Consider the following 22,458-nt stretch of genomic DNA (forward strand, 5'->3'; position numbering starts at 1 on the left):
TGGGAGCATCGGCCAATAAAAATCATCCGCTGCCCCTCGAACACGGACAAGCAGAGCTGCGAGGGCTTCCATCTGCTCGAGGTTCTGAAACCCTGAAAAGAATGCTGCTCTCCCTCTGCACCTATTCCAGCAGTCCCTCTGCACCACAGGGAGCAGCGTTCCCAATAAGAAGTTGCTTTCCTGTTTAAACAGCCTCCCTTAGCAAAAGCATAGCTATGATCCTTGCCTTGAATTCAAAAGGGCCAGGAATCCATAATTCTACAGAACCAGGATGAGATGCTTAGGTTTGAGGAGACCAAGGCCGGAGTCCTCCTCTCCTGTGTGACCTGGGGGAAGACACTTAACCCAACTGCATTTCCGGAAATTAAGCCAGGTCGTTCATAAGGAGTCTTCTGACCAATCGAAAGTTCCAGGATTCCAAGAGCCTCAAAAATCATCATTGTCAGAAAAAGACCCGCCTGCTGTCACACTTACGCTGTGGGCTGATTGACGAAGGCGTTCTTCTGAAGCCTGTAGGAGGAGTAGCTGGGGAAAGACCCTGACTCCAAAGAGACGCCTTGGACGGAAGCAAAATTCTTCTCTGTGAGGTTGTATGCTTCAAGCATCTTAAAACCTTTACATCAGAAAATAAAATATTGAAGTGAGGTCATTTAAATTATTTTTTGGCTTGAATCCTGAAACAAATTAGCCCAGGCTTATAAATGCTTACCTGGTGAGGTGTAGCCATCCAAATAAATGAGAGGGCAATCTGCAATAGACAGTGTTCTTTAAGTATGATTCACCAACGCAATATGCAAACATTGTATATGGACACAAATCAGCGATGTACATATATCAAATAATGAAATTGTTCATGCATTTATAAAAACTCACATTGATCTAATTTTTTTATAACGGATTTCTTGTAGACTTCCCATGTGTAGGAGAAATTATACTATTGACCAGTATTAGCAATGTTTTCTGAACATTCTCCAACCCAATTAGAATTCTACAATGTTCTTAAGAATAGTAAAATACAATTAAAGGGGGGATATTCAGATGTTTTTAAATAGCTTAAAGAACTTTTTTTCTCCCACCCGGGAATTTCAGATTTTTGCAAAGGCAAGAGGAGTATGTTGCCATCCAACTCTCTTCTATTCTCTATCAAGCTTGCCTACCAAACATCATGTAACAATTACATGTCTACAGCAGTTTTCACACTGGGCCCCCAGAGCCAGGAATCCCAGAGAGTGGCTTTCAGGACCACTGGGAGTGGACATGCGACAACTGTAGCTCCCTGCCCACCTGGCACCAGGACAGCTCCTTTCTGAGTTTCAAGGTCAGTTTCACAGTAAAGTACTGACCATTGTTTACTACTGCCATCTCTCCCAGACCTCTGAGGATTTAATATAATGTTTAATAGGGGAAACTGTAACACTTGCAAATCATAGCCCTGCCTAGGATCAAAAGTCTAGACTAGCTGCACAACTGCCTCCATAGTCTAATGCCCCAAGAATCAGTGTTAATGGATGGGGAAGAGCATAAATTGACAAAAATAATGAACGTTTTGACCTTCACTGTATTTTAAAAGTTGAACATGAGATCTTGGCATAAGGAGAAAAATCTACAACCAAAAAGACAAATGGGAACCAAACAAATTTCTATGGAGCACACATGTACAAGTCAGTTTTCTCATTGCTCCCTTGAAGCCCGGATGTTGACAGAACAAACACCAATTGATTACTAATAGGGGAAAACCTTCATCTCACAGTAATGCTTCTATAAACGCATTCCTGAAGCTGAAGACTAATTTACTCAAATGTCACAGGCATTGGGATGGTGGGGAAAGGATGTATTAAAACACTTTATTTCCATATAAGGAATATATTACATCTTCAAAGCTTAAAATGGACCTCTGACAAGCACACATTGAGCACAATCTCAATAGGAACAATGACTCATCGGGTTCTCAAGGGATTTCCCAGGATCTATTTATGCACAGGCTTGATCCCATATAGGATAGGGAATGGCCTACCGAGTAGTTACTTTTCAAAACAAGTGAGATTATGGTCCCTTGTGGACCATGACTTACTTGAGGTGGCAGTTTCACAGACAAATGTGATGAGGTTGTCCTCTATCTTCTCAAAAGATTCAAAGTCATCCACAATGAACACGTGCCGCTCGCTTGGTTTGCTGGCAATATTGGCAAGCTCGTTGTACTCAACATCAGCCACACCAACGACAAAGACACTGAACCCTGAAAAGCATATTTACAGAGTGAATTACATAGCCCTTTCCCCGTTTTTTATTGTTTTAAACAACTCAAAGTAAAATCTTATCAGAATCAATGCTGTATTTCCTCAGTGTGTGCAGCACGTCCTTTTAACTGACACAAACTCTCCTTAATAAATATGTCCTTTCGCCCTAACCGGTTTGGCTCAGTGGATAGAGCGTCAGCCTGCGGACTGAAGGGTCCCAGGTTCGATTCTGGTCAAGGGCATGTACCTTGGCTGCGGGCACATCCCCAGTAGGGGGCGTGCAGGAGGCAGCTGATCGATGCTTCTCGCTCATTGATGTTTCTAACTCTCTATCCCTCTCCCTTCCTCTCTGTAATAAAATCAATAAAATATATTTAAAAAATAAATAAATAAATATGTCCTTTCTCCAGGTCTTCCTATTTTCTGGATTATAAAATTCAATTAATTGGATTTCCTAGAATAAAATCCTAACAAAAGGCAAACATTTCAGAGCAGAAAGATTAACATGGTGCTCATTTCCTTCCACAGATCTACAGTGCTGATAGACCCAAGAATTCTGCAGTTCTCTTGGGCACCATTAACATTTTAAGCTTATGTGACTCAGAAACCAGGAATGGGCTCACTTAAAAATTTGATTCTCAACAAACTCAAGCTCAAAGGCAGCATTCTGGTCACTTTTAAAATGAAATATATGGCCCGGCCAGCATGGCTCAGTGGTTGAGCATCAACCTATGAACCAGGAGGTCACGATTTGATTCCTCGATCACCAATGTGGGGCGTGCAGGAGGCAGCCAGTCAATGTTTCTCTCTCATTATTTGATGTTTCTATCTCTCTCTCCCTCTCCCTTCCTCTCTGAAATCAATAAAAAAAGAAATGTTTAAAAAGTAAAATGAAATATACAATTCCCACTAGCAATAACTTTATTTATTTAGGTTAATACAAGTAAAGTTTTTACTCCAAAAGCTTGATTTGACTGTTAAAAAAATAACTATGTAAGGAATTAGTTACATAATTAGGTATAAATAAGGTAACATAAGGAGTAAGTATTCATAACCCCAAACTTAAGTCAGCTAGGAGCACGAAATATGCTGAAATCTGATCAAAGTGCATAAAACAATAGCAGTAATTTATAAAAAGATCAGTGCAGTTCCATGTAACCAAGTACTTTTCAATCACTGCAATAGATAATGCACAACATATGTCTACCTTGGACCTGAGGGGGCTTCAGAGAGGGCGTTAATGCAAGTGCTGGAATTACCTTGTTTCATCTCTAATAATCCTAAATAACTCATCCAAAGGGCAGTGCTTCCAGGAGGCACTGAGGATGTTTGTTTGCCAAGATGTGCCCCAGAGACGTGTCCCTGGGACCTGGCTGTTCCTCCTGTGCAGTGTCCCTTTGAGAAACCTGCTTTGAGCCTGCACCTGCAAGGCTGTGCCGAAGTGAAGGCTTCCCTATGTTCTCCTTGCACAGGAGCCAGCGTCAAGACTCACTTCTGCTATGGCAGGGAGCCTGCTCTGGGATCATCCCAGGTTTGCATTCCACAGCCTTCCAGCCCCCACGAGAAATCTCGTTTGCCCATTGACAGACCCTGAATCACATCTTACCCAAAGACTATGCACCACGCTATTTCCGAGCAATCACCAAACCATCCCACAATTAAACATAAACTAATATTATAAGAGTATGACCTACAGATTCAACAGGAACAATAAAGTAAATCCGAAATGTGGGGTTTCTTGCCATCATTTCTGAATGTTCAAAACCGTTAACATAATGAGTGCAAGCACGAGGCGTGGCACGCAGGCCGGGGCTTACCTGACTGCTGGATGACCGCAGCGGCTTTCTTCACCTCGTCCTGTGACCGGCCGTCTGTGACCACAACCAGCACTTTGGGGACATTCTTCCTCATGCCACTCTCCCAGGTCAAGACCTTTTCCTTGATAAACGTGAGAGCCTTGCCTGTAGAGTGTGGCATGAAACATTTTAGTGTCACCTCAATGCAAACTACCCAAGTGCCACTAGCCATGCCCAACTGTTAAGAATTCGAATGTGAGAGTGAGATGGTACACTCGGTTCCTCCACTCCAAACACTCTGATCAACTGTACCTGTTCTCGTGTTTCCTCCTCTGTACCTAATATTCTGGAGGGCCCCGAGGGCTTGGGCCTTGTCGTTGTACGTGTTCAGCTTGAACTCGGACTTGACTTCATCACTGTACTGCACAAATGAGACCTGAAAAAAAATGCGGTTTGTGGGGAGGGTCAGTCATCTCTTTTTATGTTTCAGTTTTCCAGTGAATCCTCTAACTGCCGAATGGGAAAGAGAAGTGTCTCAGACCCGACAGAGTATTATAAAGCTCTTTATAGCTAGTATTATAACACTGACTGCTGTTGGCTTAGTAAACTAATTTCTAATCTTTAATGAATAGACAATAATTGATAGGAACATATAAATATACCATATTCATATGGTGCCTTTCTCCAGGGTGTGAGAAGGGATGGGTAAAATCAAGGAGCAATGAGAACACATTCTCTTGAAGTCAAATGTGGGCTAAGCAATTGGTTCCGCAGCCAAGTGCTCCTTCTCACTGACCGCATCCACTCTTCCGGGTAATACGAACATATCACATGTGTGATCATAATCAGCACTCATCACAAACTTAGTGACAGTGGGATTTAGTGGAAAGAGTACAGACTTTGTAGTCAGGAATCGCTGGACTGAAATCCTAGCTCTGCCAATTAATGGCCATGTGACCCTGGGCAAGTTCCCGACATCTTTGGGCTTTAGTTTCCTCCTCAGAAAAATTGAGATAATTATACTTGCTTTCTAGGATTGTTGTAAAGACACGTGTAGTAATCATGTATGCAAAATAGTTGGCACATAGAAGTTAATAAAATATGATAGCTATTTTTTTATTAGATATCTTAAATTTCCAAAAGGATGGAAAGCTGGCTTAGCTGTTGACACATTAAATTGAGAGCATAACTGGCCTGACTTTTTACTCTTCTTGGGTTGGAATAATATCCACAAGGTTATTTGAGGATTTGAAATTTAGTATAGTCCATAAAGTACTCTTCCATAAAAGAAGACATGATTTGCTTATGAAATTATTTGTGGTTTATGTCAAAATCTCTTATTTTCATAATGTCTCTAAGATGCCACATGAAAAGATACAAGCTGCCAAAATAAAGAAAAAAATTCATCAGCAGGAATGGGGAGAGGAAGAAAAAGATTCGGAAGAAGAATGACACAATATAGTCCCTTGCCTTAAGGAGTCAATGAGTTAGATAGAAGAGAGTCGCACACAATAATGACCATAAAAAGTGATACTTGCTATATAGTAACCCAGACAATATCCTTCAGGAGCACGGAATGCCTAAAGCCATCAAGAAAGCCACTCCAGAAAGGGGGGAATTTGAAGTGGGTCTTCAAGTTTACAGAATCCAAGAAATAACTAATAATAGCTTTATTCAGATTCTCAGAGGGGCCTGGGAAGAAGGGCTCACCAAAACATAGTTTAGAGCCACTGGACGTAAGTGTTCAGTTCATTGGTTTATTGAGAGTAGTGAAGGAGATTCTCCAATTTACAGGTAAGTTATGGCTATATGATGAATTATTCTTCAAAGCCTCTTATGGAAAGATAACCTTTTCTAAGTTCCAACTCTAGTAAAACAAATACTTTTGAAGTAATTTCACAGCAATATAATTTGTAGCTATTTTAGGAAAACAAAAATGAAATACCCTCGGAGTCAATAATGGCCGTTCTTCTGGTCAAGGTGGTACCTGCGATGCCATGACAGGGGGGAGAGCAGGGCTCCACACACCCACTCCAGTCACTATTCCTCACCGACTCCGCTGACTTAACAGAGGGTGATAATCACAATGCATTTAATTTCCAGAACATCGGCTGACCTTTCATGGAAGTGTATCATTGTAAGAGTTTTAAGCAGGAAGTTAGAACCCCCTAAATTATTCAATAGGAATATCATCTAGCCAAAGAGAATACCTAAAGGAATATTTATTTTTCTGTTTATTTACCATTTATACCCAACTCCTTCCCAAAAATACATGTGTAATAAAAATATCAAATAACAAAAGTCAAAACATAATTTGTAGTGAAAAGTCTTTCTACTTAAAAAGAGAAGGTCGAAGGACATAGCAAGGCATTACAAATGAATCGCCACCATGAAAAGACACCCACCTGAATTCCACCAGGATTGATCTCATCAAAGGCTCCCACAGTATTGAAGATGAACTTTACAACTTTGTTAAAATTGTCGTCCCCGATACTCCAGGAGGCATCAGTCAAGAATACAATATCTGCCTTGGCCCCTTTGCATACTGGGGAAATAAAATTAGAAAAAGGAAGCTCCAAATCTCACGAATTCTTTCATTCAAGTGAAATTACACAACTGAGAAATGCAGCCTATCACCTTGCTACTCAAAGTATGGTTCGGTGGCAATAGCATGGCCGAGAAAGCTTCTTAGAAATGCAGAATCCTGGGCCCTACCCCAGAGTCCCTCAGTCAGAATCAGCAACAAGATGCCCAGATGGTTCCTACTCACAATAAAGTGTGAGAGGCACTCTCTAACTGGCCCTCAATTTCTCCTCTGGAATTACTCCACCTATTTAGATCCATTATGCAAATATATGCTCTTTCCTCATGGAACTCTTCAAGTTGCCTCAAACAATAAATGAGGAGGAAAGGAAAGGAAAAGCAACAATGTCCAGAATTTAACAGATTAGAAATTTTGTACATATTTATCAAAGATTTGGTGCAAATAAGGTGTCTTATTTTAAATTAGGCCACTATGATTATATGGAGGGAAGGAAGGGATGGAATAAAATAAATATCTCTCATTGAATCTTCAGACTTGAAGACTAAAAAAAAAAATCTGAAAATAAAAATTTAACAGTTTATTCTATAAAAATTTAACATGTAGCATGTACAACACCAAGAGTGGACCCAAATATAACCTATAGATTTTGGGTGATAATGGTGTGTCAATATAGGCTCATGGACGGTAACAAATGTGCCACTTTGGTGCAGGAGGGTGATGCTGGGGGAGGCTGTGTGTGTGAGGGTACAGGGTATAAATGGGAACATTATGTACTTTCTGCTCAATTTTGCTATGAACATAAAACTGCTCTAAAAAAAATAAAGTATTAAAAGAACGCAACAAGCCTAGATTATTTACTGAATTTCTTTCAACAACCTAAATTTCAAGAAACCCATTATTGTTTTACCCTATAATAATATACTTTTAACTTTTATCTTATTTAATAGGTGTAAAGAAGTTGTGGCAGTCTAGAGCCTTCTAAGATAAAAGAAAAATACTTTTAAAATCTGACATGCTTTCAGTTTAACTCAGAAAACAGAATGTGGGGGGAGGGGGAATAAACCAGTAGTTAATTAGTTTAAACTTAATTTGATAAAGCACAGAGAACTGCCCCAAATTACTTGAGAGACCAGCTTTAATGTTCTCAAGTGACCATTATGCCTCAGACTTTAGTGAATAGAAATGTTTTAGCTTTGTGTAATCCAGGGCACTTCTCAGATCAGAAACCAGGACTTCCAAACCCAAAGGCCCAGGAGTTAGCTTGCAGGTAAAGCCAGAAAGATTCATGGATCCTACTGATGCCAGCAGCCCACGGAAACAAAGGCCCACCAGGTGACCATGAACTATGTAAGGTATCATGAGACAGTAATCTGCAAAATCAGCGGTTCTCAACCTGTGGGTCGCAACCCCTTTGGGGGTCGAACGACCCTTTCACAGAGATCGCCTAAGGCCATCGGAAAACACATATATAATTACATATTGTTTTTGTGATTAATCACTATGCTTTAATTATGTTCAATTTGTAACAATGAAAATACATCCTGCATATCAGATATTTACATTATGATTCATAACAGTAGCAAAATTACAGTTATGAAGTAGCAACAAAAAGAATTTTATGGTTGGGGGTCACCACAACGTGAGGAACTGTATTAAAGGGTCACGGCATTCGGAAGGTTGAGAACCACTGTGCAAAATGAAGGAAAACAAGTTCCAATGGAAGAGCGGAAGTAGTTTAGGACTGATTCCATTCACACCAAAATGATCCTGGAGGGGGAGAACAAATTGCTGGCAATCTTTTTTATCCTAAAAACTCTTCAACAAGAATCATAAATCAAAAATGTTCTATATCAATTGTAAACAATGTGCAGGCTGCATTCGTAAGAAGGCAACAAATCCCTTCTTACTTATTACATTTCCAAATCAACTGTACTTACCATCTCGAGCAGGTGGAATTGTGGGAGGGGGAGGAGGTGTGGGTGGCTCAGTAGGAGCTTCTGTTGGTTTTAAGGCTAGAATTTTAAAAAATGATAATTAGAGAAACACAATATGTGCACATTTCATAACACAGAAGGTAAATTTTAAGAGCGATTTAAATCCTTGGTGACAAAATCAAGTCTCATTGGCACGGACACACTGGGAATTCTATTGTATCCAAATTTGGTGTCATTGATAGTCATTCAACATTGACTATAGCTACAAAACGCAAAGCCAAGATTCAAAGGGTGAATGTAAGGCCTTCAGATAGGGTCAAATGAATAGAAGTCGATCATACAGACGCCCATCAACTTCCCACTGTCCACTGGCCCTCCTCTAGCCCTTTCCTTAAAAATAATACCAACTCTGTGACAGGGGCAACATGGATTTTCTCCAGGTAAAGGTCCTGAACCAGCCACAGACTCCACCTTGAAGAGCCTGCCATCATTACATCATCACTGCTGCCCATACAGAGACGTGCCTGTTCAGGGGTCGTAAGTCTCCCGCCCCCAGAGCATTCCATTCTGAAGCCTGACAGGCATTCCAGGTCACTCAGACACTTACTGGTGTGTTCTCTGACAGAGACACCAGGACCCTCGAGGTTTGGTGTCTGCACGAAGACAGTGACGCCGTAGTCAGTATCTGGTGTAAGGCCAGTGAAGCAGTGACTGGTTTCTGATCCACGCACTGTAATTTCCTGTCCTCTCGTTCCTGGTCATGACAACAAAGGAAAACGCCAGTGTCATCCTCAATTGCATTTAAAGGCATATTATACATAATTTTGTAAACAAAATGGCATCTCCTTTACTGAATTTTAAAATGTTGCTATGAGCTCCAGTTCTTTTCTTGTTCTGCACACGTACCATCTGCAGGGTTTAGCTTTAGCCTGTAGGAGGTGGCTGCCCGGTGAGGTGACCATCTAACACAGAATGTGTCCCACCCGACCTGGTAAGGGTTCAGATCTGTCACATTTAAATACACTGCAAAATAAAGAAAGAAAGATAATAGATTTACTTTTTAAATAAAGGCAGAAAAGCACACTTTTAATCATAACAAAATTTTAGAGCTTCCACTTGGTTAAAAAAGAATGTCTAAAATCTTGCTGTTTCCGTATAAGAAACATACATGAAAATGTGGTGCAGCCAAAACAGGTCTCCCTTTCCATCACTGATTTTCAAGGGGAAAGAAATATCCCATAGGCCCTCTCAACACTACAAATGTCAAAGACATCTCATGGAAAATAAGAAATTTTTCCAAAAGGCAATCTGCCAAGTCCTTAAGTGATTATTAAAGCACTTGGTGATAACAAATTCTATCTGGGCTGAATCAATAATCATGGCATTTCTAGGAAAACTTTCAATTAAATCAATGCATTTAGGTAGTAGATGTTTTAACATCAAATGTCAAGAAAAACTACAAAAAAAATTCCTTGCACCCCAACTCTAATTCTACAGATCATTCATGATGAAATGAAATCATAATTTTTAATCTTTCAAAATTTGAAATATAATATTTCTGTGAAATAAACATATCTCATCATATACTGATATTTGTATATTGAATTATATTACTTATAGATTTGTTTAGCTGGGCACAAAAGGATCACCTACTTATCGCTGAGGAAACCTGCATATGTTAAGAAGAAATAACATTAAAACAGGCTGACCTGGTAATTTGTACTATACTTTTTCTCACAACCATGCAAATACACATGACTCACATGTAGTGCCTTGATCCGTCAGGGGGACACTGAGTCCAGAATCATACTGAGCATAAACATTTACATCATAAATGGTGCTGGGATTGAGATTGTGTAACGTGTATGAGGTCACTTCTCCAACAAAGACTTCCATGGGCTCATTGGAACCTTTAATAACAATCACGAAAATACATAGATATATGTTATCACTAATCTCAAATTTTTCTTAAAATCAAAATGCCTTAACTTATACTCAAATGGTAGTGTCAACAGCATTGATTCCAAAGCCCCTTATGCTCTTGTTCACTGTAGCACAAGCCACATTGTATGGTGAATACAAAACCGTAAGCAGAGACTGGATTCTTACCCTCTGATTTTCAAAGCATAGCACAGTACCTGGAATGCAGCAGGTATGTGATCACTGTTCCTTTAAGGAGTTAATCAATCACACAAACAGCTACCTTAGAATCACAAACCTCTTCTCTGTGCCTCCTTTGCCAGCATTGTGCTTTGCCCATAGTAGGTGCTAAATTAACATCTTTAATGTACTGTAGAAATGATTTAAGAACATCCATCTTGGACCTCATTCCATAAGCTTAGTGACGGAAGGTCCACAGTTAAGAACATCTATTCCTCCTTTAAGTTCTCTTTCCATTACTTACACAAGCTCACCTTCCCTTTCTCTTTCCTTCTCTATGTTTTTCTAGGAAAGTTTGCTAGCTCATGCCATTCCTAGTGCATGGAAGACGCCCTAGCAAATTTAGTACAAAGAGTATTTTCTTCCACTGTTCTAAGCATGTAGATAAAACAGAAATACAGCAAATAATTTAATAAAGGTTTTATCCAGGATCAATGGAAAATTGAAAGCAAGCCTGTCATAAATTAAACTAAAATACATATGCCCCAAAAGGAATAAAACCTTGACATCGTGGGGAAAATACAGAAGTTTGTATTGATTAAATATGCATTATTTCATAACCATAATAGCACATGGGATGTCTGAACACAAACATTTTAAATATGCACAATTTGATGGACCAGATAAAATTTTTAGTCATGAAAATCTCATCTACACCCAAAGTAACAATGATACTAGAAATCATTGGCTTAAAATGCTATTTCCAGGAACACCTCTGATCAAAGAAGACTGATATGATAACTGAATTGTCAGTAGAATCTAACCATAGGGAATGGAACAAAGAATACCCTCATACCCAAGTAACTCTCCAGTGCACTTATATGATGATAAAGGTGCTTTCTTACCCACTGGCTTATACACAATTTTATATCCAAGAACCGGAGAGGGTGAAGGATCCCAAGATACCCTGAATCTTGTATACCACTCATCAGAGATGTGTATGTTCTGCGGTGGAAGTAGTCCCACTGCAAACAAATATTGGCACACGTTACTGACCTTCTATTGACATACAGGGAGAGCAAAGAACTTGATGAGCATAGATTATAAGTATTAATAGTATAATCCCATGCATGAAATTTAATGATATCCCATAAATTCCTTATTTAGAAAACAAAAGATATTAAAATGTTCAACAGAAAGCTTAGGGGTTTTTCAAAATCAAACTGCAACTCAAATGGACTTGGGAACTGGTGATTTCCAGAGCTGTTATATGATGCAGAATGACAGAAAATAGGACATCTCATACCACTTTTAGAACGTTAGAGAGTACAGATTATTAGAGCCAACAAGCAATTTAGACACTATCTAGTCCAACCACCTAATCATATAAATAAGATATGATTTGCCCAAGACCATACAGATAGTTCATGACTAAGATGGGTTCTTTCCCAGCACCGCTCTACTCGCCATGAACATAACCTAGAGCGGTGGTCGGCAAACTGCGGCTCGCGAGCCACATGTGGCTCTTTGGCCCCTTGAGTGTGGCTCTTCCACAAAATACTGACTTCTGCACATGGGCCACGAAGTTTCAATCTCACTGTATGTGCGCGCCTGCACGTGGTATTTTGTGGAAGAGTCACACTCAAGGGGCCAAAGAGCCACATGTGGCTCCCGAGCCGCGGTTTGCCAACCACTGAAGAGTAAACCCTCAAACTATCACAGGCACTGCCTCCAGCTCCACGTGCTAAAAATCAATGCAGTTAGGCAGCATGTGAAGTAGATGCTGAGTTATTATTCATAGAATTACACAAATAAGGAATTCATCTTGAAAAACTTTTTCAGAAGAACAACTAGAAATGGCTTTGAGCCTTCCTGGAAAATTCAATATCTAGGAAAGATTTTTTTAATATATTTTGATAAGCACAAAATTCTGAAATGTGCCATTTCCCCTGAAAAATATCAAAATATATTCTAAAACCTAAGGGGAAGTTTTAAAAATGGAAAGTTGTTAAATTAAATTATCTTGATTTTAAATTCAAATCACTAAACTGAGTCTCCTTTGACTCAGTCCTATAGACAATAGGTGTCAATAAATATATAAATTCCTGGTCTTGGGAGACTGAGTTGAAACCACTCTAGTCTTGCTTTTCTCTTAAGAGCTTGCGAATGGTAGGTCTTTCAAATTCTATAGTGTTGCCAAAGTCATTTAAGCACAAAAAGAGTTTGGGCAACTGAGCATAGTAAGGATCCTGAAATCATGCTGAGCAAAGTAAAAAATAAAAGGAATGCCAATATTTACCAGTAACAGAAACCAGATCTATAGCCCAGCATGCCTTTATGCTGAAGCCGTGGCTCTCAGCCTTGGCTGCACATCGGAGTATCAGCAGCATATGCACATCTCATACCAGTTACATCAGTAACTCTGGGGCTGGCTCCCAGGCAAAGCATTTTTTAAAGCTCCTCAGGTGATTCCAATGAGCAACCAAACTGGAGAACCTTTGCTCTAAACCCCAAGCAACTGCCACCAGTGTAGGCGAGAAAGGGGGAGGGGGCCTCAGCACTGGTAATTCTTTGTAAAGTACTTGGTACAATAGAAAAAAATATTTTTGTAAAAAAGCTACATTTGTAAAGAGAGAAGGTAAATGCTAAACATCTCAATTATTTATGACTTAAGATTCTATCATGGTGGAGTGATTTTTTGCTAATACTAAATTGACTTAGCAGCTACAGGCTTAACTGACACCACACAAACTAAAACAATACTCAGAGAAATGGTTTTCCAAAGAAGTGAAACTATCTCAAGCCAAGCAAAATATGCAGATTTTTCTCCTTTTTCTTCTTTAAGTGGACCTTTAAACAGTTAAAATACAAGTTCTGTTCTCATATCAATTTGACAAAATACAATGCCTAATAATAAAGTTAATGCAATACCAATGTAGTATTTGAGAGGCACTGGTAAAGGCAACATTTAAAGATTGTAAAAGGTCTAAGACACTTACCAGTTCTTCCATTTCCTGTTAGATGGCTACCATCTCCATCTTCATAAATAGGAATAACAGTAATTTTATATGGAGTATCAGATTGCAGGGGCTGCAGTATTACATTGTTCCTTCTGCCGGGGACGGTGGTCTATAGAGGAAGTTAAATTATAAGTTTATTATCAGCTAGAGGACTTCCAGGTCAGAAGACAATATTGTTTTATAGATTCCCATGAACAGTAATGTTTTCTTCATATTTTCTTTTTGTTACACAATAGCTCATGGCAAGGCAGATTGTCCACACTGCCCGTGTGTGGCGTGGGAGAATGCTTTTAGAGTAAACATATCTTGGCTCAAATCCCAGATTAGCCATTTACCAGCTTTATGACTTAGCACCTCTGAAGGAAATTGTGAGGATAAAAAGCAATAATGCGTACAACACCTCCGTACACATTACTGAGTACTGCAGTGCTTAGTAGTATGTTTTTCTCCTTCATCTCTCATTGGTACATGTTGCATTTCTGTGTACTCCTTCAACAAATATGTACCAAGTACCCACTGTGGGTCAGGCATGGTACCAGCCACTGGAAATACATTGGTGAGGGTTTCTGCTTTCAAGAGTATCAGTTTGGCTGATACCAATGATGTGAAAAAGATGAAAAAGAAGAAATTGAAAATACATTTAACTTCCTCCATGAAGAGGAAACGAATCAACTAGATATCTCTCTTTCTCTCTCTCTCTCTCTCTCTCTCTCTCTCTCTCTCTCTCTCTCTCTCTCTCTCTCCCCCCCTAAGCTTTGCTTCCATAAATAATGTGAATCACTTATGCCAGTGATTCCCAGAGTAGAGTTCCTTGCTTGCAAATGGTGAATTGGGGAAATAAATTATATTTTTACAGTTTTCAGAAACTGAAGGGAAATTGCTTAGTTGTACCTGGGAAGACTGAACAAACACTAAGGCATGAGCGCCTTTGCTTTGGCAAACCAAGTGTGGCAATCCGGCTCATCTCATTTTGATCAGAAACACTAAATGGCAATTACATGTGTTTCAGATTAATAAAAATGGGGTGGGACTAAAATTAAAGCTTATATCAAGTTCAAGTAGATGAAATATTTTATAACATAGGAATAATGGAAGGAGAATGATCAAACAGAATGTATGTAGAAAAATAGTTGCAAACCACAGACAAAACTGCTTTATAATCAACACTATGTGTAATTTTCCACTAAGCTATCACTGAATTTTAAAGCAAGTGCTGACTTTTTCCATCCATAACAAATGGACATGCATAATAAGGGCTATGCTACCAGAAACTTGACTCTGGTTCTGGAGAGATAAAACATGACACTCAAAAAGTATGAAGCTAATATTAGAGTATGTATATTCCAAAACAGAAGTGAACTGAAAAATGTTAAATTTAGAGAAAAGGGAGATCAATTTTCCCGGATATTTAAGAAAGACCTTGTAAAGAAATTAGATTTAAAGAAAAGGTGAGATTGGAATAGTCACAGCATTTGACCATTAATTTAGTTAGCTCAGAATAATTGGTACTATGTTTCACCAGAATTGATTCCTATGGTATAGGTAGGTGGTTAGAAACATGCATTTCCTGAGATAAGACAGTTATTTTCCATCTATATTTAGAATGAAAATTGAGCCCAAAGACATTGATTCTCTGTAGTATGGAAGGCCATACTGGGCACATTCAGGTGATCCCAATCTCATGTCAGAGAAAGTCATAGAGAATGTAACTGACACACAGAAGTCAAGGACTCAACTCTAACCCTAGCACCGTCCTAAAGAAGAAAGCTGAAGCTCACACTCCAACCTGGTCAGATTACAAAATGCTCAAATAAATGAGAGTCAGACTCACGTATTCATCGATTGGATCGCCGACGGTGGGAGAATAAATGATCCTGTATTGCTGAACTGGCCCATCAGCATGATCCCAGGCCACAGAGAGGCTATTGGTTGTCTCCCCAAAGACTCTCAGATTTCTTGGTCCACTCCGAGGTACTAAACAAATAAAACACAATAGAGTTATGTGCCTGCCTGTGAGCATGACAGACATGGGGAGGAGGGAAGGGGTAGGAAAGAATTTTCCCCTGGCCAGATTAAGGAAGTGACTCTCAGGTGTTTCACCATTCACTAGGGCAGTGATGGCGAACCTATGACACGCGTGTCAGAGGTGACACGCGAACTCATTTTTTGGTTGATTTTTCTTTATTAAATGGCATTTAAATATATAAAAAAATATTAAAAATATAAGTCTTTGTTTTACTATGGTTGCAAATATCAAAAAATTTCTATATGTGACACGGCACCAGAGTTAAGTTAGGGTTTTTCAAAATGCTGACACGCCGAGCTCAAAAGGTTCGCCATCACTGCACTAGGGTGTTCACTCCCTATGCTAAAACACACATCTTCTATAGTTTTAACATGAAAACATAAACCTAGTCCTAGAAAGTGCTGCATTTCAGAGCTACAGTTGCATGCTGAACATCCAGTGACATAAAACTAGGCCTGAGCCTAAATGCACAGACTGGGAAAGAAAGGGATGATTTTAACCACTATAACCACTTCCTGTTAAGTGAAATATAGAGGCCAAGTCCTCATGTTTGCTAAGTACCACACACCTCACTCACTCAGAGAAGCCCTACCAACTGAGTGACAAGGGAATGGGGTGAAGAAAGGATTTCTGCCTCACGAGTTCGGCCCTGGGCGGGGCTGGGGTTCCCCTCTCCATCCGAGTAGAGAGCCACCACGTTCACGGAATAGGGTGTGTCCGGAATCAGCCGATCCAGGTGCACCGTGCGGGTATTTCCCGGCACCACAATCTGGAGGGGAGGAAGTGCCAAATTCTGCCTGATGACAACCCATATGCTTATCAAGTATTGTATTAGTCAGCATAATAACTTTGATAATAAAAGGCTGAGCCCAGACACGTCAGAAGCCAACTACTGTGCTTCTTCATGAGATCTGCCCAACCCACACCATTAGATGCAATTTATCCTCAAAACTTTCCTCTCCACCCTAACCGGTTTGGCTCAGTGGATAGAGCGTCAGCCTGCAGACTGAAGGGTCCCAGGTTCGATTCCGGTCAAGGGCATGTACCTTGGTTGCGGGCACATCCCCAGTGGGGAGTGTGCAGGAGGCAGCTGATTGATGTTTCTCTCTCATTGATGTTTCTAACTCTCTATCCCTCTCCCTTCCTCTCTGTAAAAAAATCAATAAAATATATCAAAAAAAAACTTTCCTCTCCAAAGTTCGCACTTGATTTCAGTAACTTCAATCATCTTGCATTTATGTTTATTGTAAAGATTATCAAGTATAAATAACATCCAGGGCTGTTGATAGTAACCCAAACAACACTCCTCCTGTTGTTAGACATTCATAAGAGATTTCTACACTGGTAGGGGAGAATTTCTGTATTAAACTAGAGAGCAACTCTATACAATGGATAAGGACTACATTGTCTGAATATATCCTATCATACACAGAAACATGCAGGTCAATTTTCTTACAAAACACATGTATTGTTCATCATTGTTTATCATTATTGTTTCTTTTTATACAGACTTATAGTAAAGTTAGTTTGTAAATTTACTTTTTCTTAAGTGTTCTGATACTTTCCTTGTTCAAATGAGTAATTTCTGATTTCTAAATTATCAATCTACTTGCAAAACTACACAGTGCTGTGAATTGAGGAGAGACTGAGCAATTTGTAGGAGCCAGTAAAGAAATACTCTAAGTTTCATAAAACATTTGTACTTTACAACAAAACCCCATCTTGACAAGGTTTAGCAATAATTTGCAATTTATTACTGGGGTTTTTAACTCATATTACTAATTTGCATTTTCCCCAAAATTCACTTTTCCTAACTAACTTTATAATGAATACACCTGCCTTAATTCATCAAAAGCAATCATTTAACCATTATACCCTGGCATGTTTGTGGTTTGCATTCTCATAGGCTACTCAACATGACACAGACATGAGCCTACATTCATCAGGAAATGAAGTTTCCCTGAGACTCAGTGCCACTCCAACAACCAGCTTATTGTCTTGGGCCAGCAGCCATGGCAGGAGGCACAGTGGAATCTACAAAATGCACTGGCTGAGCTCTAAGAAGACAATGTTACTTACAGATTCCGAGGGTCTGGTGCCATCCACAGGGGTATACACAATGCGATACTGCTGCACAGGCCCAGGGGCAGGGTCCCAGCGCACGTCCAGGTTGTTGGGCGTGGGATTGTACACTTGGACGTTTCTCGGCAATCCTCTCACCACTGAGGAAGGAAAAGCCAAGGCATATTTCTTAAGTCTGTTTATACATGTGGAGTTTTTGTTATCACTTCTCCAGAACTTACACTCTGTAAAAGGGTGAAATACTATCCTCCTTAAACTCCTACTTATCTATACAAAAGCAGATTTAAACGCTCTCCAAATCCAAATTTGCCAATGTGAGCCAATTATGGCCTTTATCTATATGGAAGCAAAGTTGTTGCCAATACAAACAAGCTAATAATTGTAGTAATACTGGGCTGGCCATAAAGGGATAAGGAACACAAAACTGGAAAAGAAGCTTCAGTTTTCCACCATGGGCAATGGAGAGACAGAGAGGAGGAGTTTCATAGCGTTTCCAATTCTATGAATGTCTTCTATGATTAAAACTAAAGGCAAAAGGAGGGAGAAAGAAGATCAATTATCTGCCCCAATAGGGACTTAGAAAAACATAAACTAGATCCACATATTAACCCCAAACTATAATCAAGTCAATAGCGTCATCTTTCTAGACTACTAATCTTTTATCAAAAGAGGCCATCCATACTTGCTTTATTTCAGGTATCAGAAAGTATATTTTTAAAGTCAAAGAAATATTTATAAGTACTTTCAAAAACCTGTAAGCAATACTACAAAAAACAAACGAACAGTAAAACCACTATACACTGGTTTTCAAGTTAATGGCGAAGGAAAGCACACATATTTTTAATGCCAAAAGGCACTCCTTCAGCAAACCAGAGAAATGTGCAATCAAGCAATGTCATGAACAGATTTCAATAATTCACACTATACAGCCAATTACAAAACAGATTTATAAAGCACAGAGCAAAGTTCAATGATTTTTTTTTTCAGTGGAAGAGAATGACCAAAGTGGCATACTAATTATTGTATATACATTTCTAAATCTTGAAATTATTATCTCAGAAGACAGATGCCATTGTAAATTTTCTATTTCATATACTAAAATAGTAACAGTTGATGTTTGGGAGGTGAATTATGGGTAATTTTTATGTTCTTATTTTAGTATTCTGAATTTTCCAAATTTTTTCTAATGGGTCTATATGGCCTTTATAAAGGAAAGCAAAATTTATCATGAAAAGGCTAGATTTTTCTGCCTTTTTACTTACATGTCCTTGCAGTGTCTGAGGTGCGCCCTCCATCACCTTCAGTGTAAGAGGGAACTACTGTGATAGTGTACGGGGTGTCTGGCTGCAGATTCCTAAGAATGGCATAATTGGTATTCCCAGGGATTGGTACCTAAAGATTGTAATAAAACATAAAGCACTTGATTTAAAAAACTTGTAAAAAAATAATAGTACTTCAAACAATAGAATACTCAAAATCCTAACTCAAGACCAAGACAAGAAGCAAGCTCTGTAATATTGGAATATAATGCCCTCCTATAAACTGTTACATGAGGTTATGAAAGCTTCTGTAGCCCTGGCCAGTTTGGCTCAGTGGATATAACGTCGGTCTGCAGACTGAAAGGTCCTAGGTTCGATTCCGGCCAAGGGCACATGCCTGGGTTGCAGGCTCGATCCCCATTGCGGGGTAGGCAGAAGGCAGCCGATCAATGATTCTCTCTCATCACTGATGTTCCTATCTCTCTCTCTCCCTCTCTCTCCCTCTCTGAAATCAATAAAAATGTATTTAAAAAAATAAAATAAAATAAAATAAAGAAAGCTCCTGTAGACCCCTACACTCACCCTCAGCTCCCCCTTCTGGAATGATTACTTCCCCCGGCCCCAACTCCCCACAATATCCTTATCACTCAGGCACTAAGGCCCCATCCTACGCTGTCAAGTTCTATTAAATGAATGTAAACTTCATGGATGCTAAAACAAGTCTGTTAACTCCTTTAGCTCCACTCATTCAGCTACAGTTTAAACTTGCACATTTTTCACTATAGGAAGTAATTACCAGCTCCTCTGGGCCACCTCCTGTTGGTGCATAGAAGAGCTTGTACTGACGAGGATTTCCATCTGCGTGGTCCCAGCGAACATTCAAGGAACTGGTAGAGGGGTCATATACTCTTAGGTTCCGCACAGTGTTCAGAGGTTCTGGAATGCACAGAAATCACATCACTGTATGATCCTAACAGCCACGCACACATGAAACACAGGTTCAATGATATCTCTCAGGAGCCCTAGAACATAGCAGGCACCCCATAGTAGGCACCCCACCAATATCTGTTGAAGCAATGAATAAATGAAAGAATATCTGCAATAACCTGGTACACATGTCCCATCTCACCACAAGATATTTTTTTTAATCCTAGAAAATAGTAAGTGACTTTCTCTGCAAACAGAGTTAACTCTAAGCAAGGATATTAAATCAATATTATTTTTTTAATAATTTTTTATTGCTTAAATTATTACAAAGAGTATTACATATGTCTCCTTTTTTTCCCCGCCCTTGAAAATCAATATTATTTTTAATGCATTTTCAATATTATTATTAAATCAATATTATTTTTAATGCATTTTCAGAGATTAGCAAAACTCTGTGACACCTCAGTGTTTCCAGATAAAGATGTGATTTCGTTCCAATTGCAATTATTAAAGAAGCTACAAGGAGTCTGAGTTCACTTACTGGTCTTGCCTGTTCCCGTCATGTGACCTCCTTCACCATCAGAATACAGGGAGGTCACAGTGATCTCGTAAAGAGTGTCAGGCTTCAGTTTCTGCAGGAGCACACTGTTCTGTCTTCCCCCTATTGTGGTCTTGAGTAAAACAGGAATACGTGTTAACCTTGTTCTCTCCATCTCACTAATCTGTTAGAAAAAGCTTTTTCTACAAGGGAGCTGTTTGAGACCCTTGCCAAGATCTGGAAACACGTACAACAGTGAAGGTTTAGGAGATATCGTATGGTATCACTCTAAATATACACTACACACCTTAAACCACATAAAGGACCCTAAGCCTCACACTGGCAACTCAAAAAGATATTCAACTTGCTCATCGCCAGCACTGAAAACTGCATCCAAAACACATTTCACAGGTCTCTCCCCACAAAGGCATTAATCATCAGTGAACTACAAAGGAACTTGGAGATCGCAAGGACTTGCACACTATTAGAGGCTCAGCACCATTCAGTATTATCTTTACCTTTTTTACAGATGTTTTTTATTTGCTTTAGAAACACATTAAAATGATTCAGCAAAAGATCTGAAGCTTTTGGTGTTTCCCCCCAAACATGGCCACTCTCAGAGCATTAGCTGTGTAAACTACGTGGCGGCCCCTTTGCCAGGACACACTCAGGCAGCAGTTCCCAGTCATCTCCATGCAATATGAGGCTTTTTTGACTTCCTTCAATCACAGAGTTCGTGTTTTAATCATTGCTTAAGGCCATCTAGCTATCTTGTTGAAAGGAACTTTGTATGATTTGTTAGCAGTTTACCGAATTCAGATGTTTGTGCCACACTAATGAAAATCACACGAAGATGGCACGCTGCCCACTATGAGTGCACATGTGGGTGGCTGGATGTGCTAGCACCGTCCAGATGTTTCCTACGTTGCACTCGTCCTTCCAAGTTCCTTCCAAGTTCACAGAGGAAACCTCAGTGAATCACTGTAGTCATCCTAACAGAAGCAAATTGAACTACAGTGGCTAATTTTAATAAATTTAATATTTGAAGTGATGAGAAGGAAGTGTTGATGTCATAGCAAGCCTTTGATACTTAGCAAATCTGGATGCATCCACTTAATAGAACTAGCCTATGACTAAGCAGAAGGGAGCCTGCCTACTTCTCCCATCCAACTCTGCAAGATAATTCTAGCATCAGTGATTTGTTACTTTCCTTAGTTCATGGACTAGCATTGAAATGAGAAGATCCCTAACAGTAGCAAACCTAGGGGATCATCAGCTAAGAGAAATGTTAAGGTCAAGTTCATCCTGCTATGCAGTTTTACCTAAATCTGGCCTGGCACAGACAAAGTAAGTTATGTTTCTGATATTAAAATATCAATCCATCAAATGTATCTTACTTTTTATAAAAGCTATATGAATACAGTTGTTATTTAGTTTACTCAAATAGACATATTTCAATCCAAATGTGTCAAACCACCTAAGTCAAGTTCTATGGAAACCTCAAAAGACCAACTCAAAAGTCACAAAGGGGAGGGAAGGATTTCTGGTTCAGCTGAACCCACTTACTACTATAGACTACCAGAGACCTTTCACCCCTGCCAGCATCTACCTCTGCAGACCCTTCTAAACTGGTAAGAGGTATGGCCCACTTGCTGGAGCTCAGCAAGTCAGATGATTAAGGGTTAATGACTCATCTCTCTCTCTCTAAAGCTACGTGAGGAAACATTATAGCGCCCCCCCCCAAAGTCAACAAAATACTGGACTTCACTAAAAGCATCCCCCCATCTGTATAACAATCACGGTGCTTTGTGAGCTAGGATAACATGTGTAGTTCTAGTCACACGGCTCATAAAAACAAAGCTGTAGAAAGTTCAAAGAGAGACGACTGAAAGCAGCAAGGTGAACGGACAAGGACCCTGTTAAATAAGGGAAGACTAGGAAGAGAGGCTGAGTTTCTAGTCCTACCATTTTTCTCAGGAAAGTCCATTTATATA

At 39.5% G+C, this 22,458-nt stretch overlaps 1 protein-coding gene across 1 annotated transcript in view; it reads right to left on the reverse strand.

Annotated features, from left to right (window-relative positions):
• COL12A1 (collagen type XII alpha 1 chain) overlaps positions 1-22,458 on the reverse strand; it is a 111,660-nt gene that overhangs the window by 30,564 nt on the left and 58,638 nt on the right. Inside the window, exons 31-48 of the mRNA XM_023754283.1 lie at positions 20,468-20,597; positions 19,796-19,935; positions 19,003-19,132; positions 17,738-17,880; positions 16,298-16,427; positions 15,464-15,606; positions 13,612-13,741; positions 11,518-11,637; positions 10,276-10,422; positions 9,419-9,535; positions 9,120-9,266; positions 8,516-8,590; positions 6,439-6,578; positions 4,346-4,469; positions 4,055-4,198; positions 2,072-2,236; positions 710-748; positions 475-613 (exon numbers count right to left, since the gene is read on the reverse strand). Of these exons, the coding sequence (XP_023610051.1) occupies positions 475-613; positions 710-748; positions 2,072-2,236; positions 4,055-4,198; positions 4,346-4,469; positions 6,439-6,578; positions 8,516-8,590; positions 9,120-9,266; positions 9,419-9,535; positions 10,276-10,422; positions 11,518-11,637; positions 13,612-13,741; positions 15,464-15,606; positions 16,298-16,427; positions 17,738-17,880; positions 19,003-19,132; positions 19,796-19,935; positions 20,468-20,597 (2,303 nt within the window). The remainder of the gene's footprint in view (positions 1-474; positions 614-709; positions 749-2,071; positions 2,237-4,054; positions 4,199-4,345; positions 4,470-6,438; positions 6,579-8,515; positions 8,591-9,119; positions 9,267-9,418; positions 9,536-10,275; positions 10,423-11,517; positions 11,638-13,611; positions 13,742-15,463; positions 15,607-16,297; positions 16,428-17,737; positions 17,881-19,002; positions 19,133-19,795; positions 19,936-20,467; positions 20,598-22,458) is intronic.

Source organism: Myotis lucifugus, unplaced genomic scaffold, assembly GCF_000147115.1.
Source record: "Myotis lucifugus unplaced genomic scaffold, Myoluc2.0 scaffold_59, whole genome shotgun sequence".
NCBI lineage: Eukaryota > Metazoa > Chordata > Mammalia > Chiroptera > Vespertilionidae > Myotis > Myotis lucifugus.